The 5,301-nt window shown below is 37.7% G+C and overlaps 1 protein-coding gene across 5 annotated transcripts in view; it reads left to right on the top strand.

The window, feature by feature from the left end:
- The window catches only part of APAF1 (apoptotic peptidase activating factor 1), a 90,946-nt gene that overhangs the window by 760 nt on the left and 84,885 nt on the right, over window positions 1-5,301 (top strand). The window contains exons 2-6 of one of the 5 annotated variants that reach the window (XM_073900459.1): window positions 401-444; window positions 1,947-2,078; window positions 2,353-2,531; window positions 2,726-2,918; window positions 3,562-3,759. In XM_073900459.1, the coding sequence (XP_073756560.1) occupies window positions 2,394-2,531; window positions 2,726-2,918; window positions 3,562-3,759 (529 nt within the window). In that variant the 5' untranslated portion in view covers window positions 401-444; window positions 1,947-2,078; window positions 2,353-2,393. Of the gene's footprint in view, window positions 1-400; window positions 445-987; window positions 1,366-1,943; window positions 2,079-2,352; window positions 2,532-2,725; window positions 2,919-3,561; window positions 3,760-5,301 lie in introns of those variants that run through there. The other 4 variants (XM_073900460.1, XM_073900458.1, XM_025882345.2 and 1 more) reach the window with 4 other exon arrangements.

Raw genomic sequence — 5,301 nt, 5'->3', positions numbered from 1 at the left:
CCTGCTCCTGTACCAGGAAGAGAAATTACCGAAAGAGGAAGCAGCCAACTATTACGGTTTTCCTGGATGAAATTGCTCTTTACTATTTCACATCTTTGAAGAGTTTGATTTACATTTTGATGTGATTACAGAAGGTGGGACGCTGAGAATTTGTTAATACTACGATTTGTGCAGAGTTTAAAAATACTTAAAATTTACATATTTCGTTTTAATAGGGCCGGGGGAAGTTGGAAATTAGTTTCAGGTTGTCAGAGGCGTCTGTTTAGCAATTCGACATATCCTAAAAAATTAACTAAAAATTAAGGAATGTTTTGTTTCAATAGAGATCATAAAACGTTGGTAACGTTTAAAGGATACCATAGCCTTGATTCTGATCATAACTTTTTCTTTTATTCTTCAGTTTCATGCTAGTACTGGGCATTTGGTGAACCTTGGCAAGTATAGGCAAGTGCTCTATTTCCCTGTGTTTGCAAGTGCCACAAGTATATAGTCATTGTTGAAACTTAATGGTTATCCGTCCTCTTTTGTGCACTCTAAATTATTTGTGCTTATCTGTATTTTTGCACTGACGGCATCACATTCTAATTACCTCTTTAAAATTTTTCTCTCCCGCTAGATTGTGAATTCCTTCAGGGTTATGATTAATCTTCTTTGTAGACTTCAGGGCCTGGCACGTAGGAGGGGCTCAAATGTTTATTGAATGGATAAATTATTGAACATGTTTAGATACTGTACTACATTGGGTGGAGTTCTGTTAATGTTTTAAAAACCTGCAAATATTTGGATCTGGGTTTTATACCCATGGAAAAATTTGCATTGTATTTGAAATAAAGCTGGTAGAAACTTAGAGTATTATGCTGTAAAGAATATTATTTTTATTTTTTTAATTTATTTTTTAGAGAGCATCAGGGAGGTGAGAAAGAGGGGCAGAGGGAGAGGGAAAACTTTTTTTTTTAAGATTTATTTTTTTTTATTTGAGACAGAGAGAGAAAGAGAGATACTGTGTGGGGGGAGGAACAGAAGGAGAGAGAAACTTAAGCAAACTCCTTGAGTGTGGAGCCTGACCCGGGACTGGATATCACAACCCTGCGATCAGGACCTGAGGTGGATGCTTAACCGACTGGGTCACCCAGGTGCCCCGAGGGAGAGAGAGAATCTTAAACAGGCTCCATGCTTAGCATGGAGCCTGATGTAGGGCTCCATCCAACAACCCTGAGATCATGACCTGAGCCAAAATCAAGTCAGATGCTCAACTGACTCAGAGCCCCCAGGCGTCCCTCTTTGTGTTCTCTTAATATGAAGAATGACACCAGTGGGTATTTTCTGCTGCTTTGTCATACTTAGCAGCTCAGCCGAAACAGTGGGGTAAGCATGTGAGAAATGTATTTACAGATGAAGACCTAGAACTAACACCTTGAGTGAGAACAATGCTCTGTTTAATCTTATGTTGGATAAAGACAACAAGTTTCTAAACATTAGGATTTCAGTAAGATCGCTGTTTATAAAAATCTTAAAGTTTTTTAAATTATAAAAATATGTATATTGAAAAAATTAAGACTATATAGAAAAGTACAAAAAAGAAAAGGGGGAACCCCCAAATCTTGCTACTTAGAAGTAACTCCAAGTATATTAGGTTGAATAGACTTCCTAACATCTCCCTATGTATTTATATGATACCAACACATATTTTGTGCTGTATGTGGGATCATATTTCTAATTTTTTTAGTGTGTAGTGAACATCTTTCCATGTCAGTACATGGAGAAGTGTCTTATTTTAAATGGCTGTATAATCTATTTTATATACATACTCTAATTTTTTTAATCCATACTCAGAAAGGTGGGCATTTAGGTTGTTTTCATCTTTTTTGTTTTGTTTTGATCTTTTTTTCCCTCACCTAAACATTCTCTGTTAACTCTTTTTTTTTTTTTTTTTTTTGTCAAAGTAGGCTCCATGCCCAGTGTGGGGTTTGAACTCATGACCCTGAGATCAAGTCACACGCCCTACCGACTGAGCCACCCAGGCATCCCTGACTCTTTTTGTGGATATTTTTGCATACATATGTGAATGTCTCCTTGAGGTAAATTTCTAGAAGTGGGATTTCTGGGTTGGAGAGAATACTCACTTTAAATGCTTTTATATCTTATCATATTGCCTTCCAGAAAAGTTGTAACCATTTTTGTACTCTTCTCAAGTAGTGCATATGAATACTCATTTTCTCACACTTTCTCACAAACGGTTTTGTCCGTTTTTAAAAATCTTTGCAAAAAAATCTTATTTCTTGATTACCAGTGAGGTTACACATCTTTTTATATTTTATTGCCCTGACAAATATTGTGATATTTTGCCCATAGCTCATGGTTGACAGCTTAGAGAACAAAAAATTTGAGGGAGGATGGACCCAAAAGCTCGAAACTGTTTGCTTCAACATAGAGAAGCCCTGGAAAAGGACATCAAAACGTCCTACATCATGGATCGTATGATTAATGATGGAGTTTTAACAGTACTGGAGGAGGAAAAAGTAAAAAATGAGGTAAAGCCCTCTGAGGAAGTCTGTGCTGTAAAATTTTTTTTCTTTCAAATTTTCATTTGAGAATGTTTGATGTAATTATTTGAGTTTAAAAAATTTTCTTATATTTATTTCAGAACTTGCACTGGTCTCCACTAATTGATGTTGCAAACATATTCTTTGCAGTATACTAAACTACTTATTTATTTATTTTTTAGCCCACTCAACAGCAGCGAGCAGCTCTGTTAATTAAAATGATACTTAAAAAAGATAATTATTCCTACATATCATTCTACAATGCTTTAATACATGAAGGGTATAAAGATCTTGCTGCCCTTCTCCATAGTGGCATTCCTGTCATCTCTTCTTCCAATGGTGGCAAAGATTCAGTTGGTGGAATAACTTCATATGGTTTGTATCCATGATATCTTCTATCACATTGCTATCACAATGGCTACATTGCTGCAGTTTTGTCTTATTGTAAATGGAGTCTGTTGAAGAGATTGATTATGATTAGTTCACTGAAAATGCAGTGAGAAAAATTATAGTTCTGTTTTCCAATTTAAGTTTTTATTTGCACCTATGTTAACTTGTACATTTTCTTCTTGCCCAGTGAGCTGTCTACTGGGCATTTTTAGAGATTAAAAAGTTTTTAGGCCTTTAAGCTCTTTTCCAATTCTGTGTTTATTGAGTTCATGCATAGGAAAGAGTAAGAGTCTTTAGAAATCTATATTCTTGAAAGGAATTCCATATTCTTTACACCCTCCTTTCTAGTCTCTAATATGACAAAAAGAGATTGGAGAGTCAGGGAGGAATAGGGTGTATAAGGGCAGATATAGGTGGAGCTTTGCATTGTCAGTAGTCATCTTGAAAAGTATATTTTGTTATGTTCTGAGAAATAAGAATGTTGAGGTTAGTATGCCAGCCACATTTTCTTCCTTTGGAAGATCTGAGGGTAAAGCCTCAGCCTTACTTTCTTTTGGTTTTTATGGTATGACTTGAGTAACCATTTCAAAGTTCAATTCATTCATACTTGTTTTGTTTTGGATTTCAGTAAAGACAGTCCTGTGCGAAGGTGGAGTGCCACAGAGGCCGGTTGTTTTTGTTACCAGGAAGAAGCTGGTGAATGCAATTCGGCAGAACCTATCCACACTAAATGGTGAACCAGGATGGGTCGTCATATATGGAATGGCAGGTTGTGGGAAGTCTGTTTTAGCTGCAGAAGCTGTTCGAGATCATTTTTTCTTAGATGGTAAGTTTGATTACCATGTGTTGCTGCCTAAAGAGATATTCTTTAGGCATAATATTAGTTTCCTGTTGCTGCTGGTAGCAAATTACCAAAAATTTGGTGGCATAACAACACAGTTTTATCATTGGACAATTCTGGAAGTCAGAAGTCCAAAGTAGTTCTTACTGGGCTAGAGTCGAGGTGTCATCAGGACTGAGTTCTTTTGGAGGGTCTAGGGAAAATCCTTTTTCTTGCATTCTCCAGCTTCTAGAGGCGGCCTGCATTCCTGGACTCATGGTTCCTTCCATTTTCAAGCTGGCGGTGCATAATAGCATCTTCAAATCTTTTTCACTCTTTCTGATCTATGCTTCTGTCATCCCATCTCTTTCTCTGACTCTCACCTTTTTGCCTCTCTCTTCTAGGGGCCCTTGGATGATCCAGGATAATCTCATCCCCAAATCCTTTATTTAATTGCATCTGCAAAGTCCTTTTTGCCATGTAAGGTAACATAATTACAAGTTCTGTGGATTAGGAAGTGAACATCTTCCAGAGGCTGTTATTCTCATTCTACCTACCACAGGCATGATTAAATTTGGAATTTATTTTGTACCTAGCTTGTCACAAGGAGGCTTGGCTAACCAGGCTAATAAATTCATATATTATCAGATGGTACTTATTATCACTGGATTGAAGCTAGTCCCTTGTGTCTTAATAATTGGAGGGGATTGTAGAGTTGAAAAAGGATCTTCAAAGGTTGTCTAGCTTATATTCCTTCCTTTTAGGAAGTACTAGACTTAACACCCTCCTGTTAGCTGAGTGCTGTAGAGAAGGAGATTTTTGGAAACGGAGTTCCATTTTTCTTTTTTTTTTTAAAGATTTTATTTATTTGACAGAGAGTCAGCCAGAGAGGGAACACAAGCAGGGGGGTGGGAGAGGGAGAAGCAGGCCCCCCACAGACCCTGGGATCATGACCTGAGCTGAAGGCAGACACTTAAGGACTGAGCCACCCAGGTGCCCTGGAAACTCAGTGCCATTAATGATTCTCCTAGTGAGTGATTCTCCCATGTATTTGGCATCTTGTATTAAACTATTAATTCCATTTCTGTAATTAGTTCTGTCAGTTGCTTACCTTTAAAAATAAAAATCTTTAGTAACTTGTCTATCTTATGTGTAATCCCCAAGAAAAAGAAAAAAAGTGAGAGATGACTATAGCAACCAGTGGGTTTTTGAGGATAGGCATTTATTTAGTTATCTCTATGCTCAGTATGGGGCTCAAACTGACAACCCCGAGATCAAGAGTCCCATGCTCTACAGATTGAGCCAGCCGGGCACTCCTGCCGATAGGCTTTAGAGGTTCATTCGACATCTAATGACTGTCTTTTCTTGCTTCAGGTATGCATGTATTCAGTGAATATTTGAGAGCCTACTATGGAACTTGGCAAAAAAAGAAGGCCCGGTCTGTGAATCTAAGAAATTTGTTCACGGTCAAGTAGGGGAGATGGGACAGCTGGGTGGCTCAGTCGGTTAGGAATCTGCCTTCAGCTCAGGTCATAATCCTAGGGTGCC

This window comes from Callorhinus ursinus, unplaced genomic scaffold (genome assembly GCF_003265705.2).
Source record: "Callorhinus ursinus isolate GAN/ISIS: 27379988/994484 unplaced genomic scaffold, GSC_fseal_2.0 scaffold14, whole genome shotgun sequence".
Classification (NCBI taxonomy): Eukaryota; Metazoa; Chordata; class Mammalia; order Carnivora; family Otariidae; genus Callorhinus; species Callorhinus ursinus.
The sequence above is the reverse complement of the archived record's forward strand: the minus strand, read 5'-3'. Positions and strand labels throughout refer to the sequence as shown.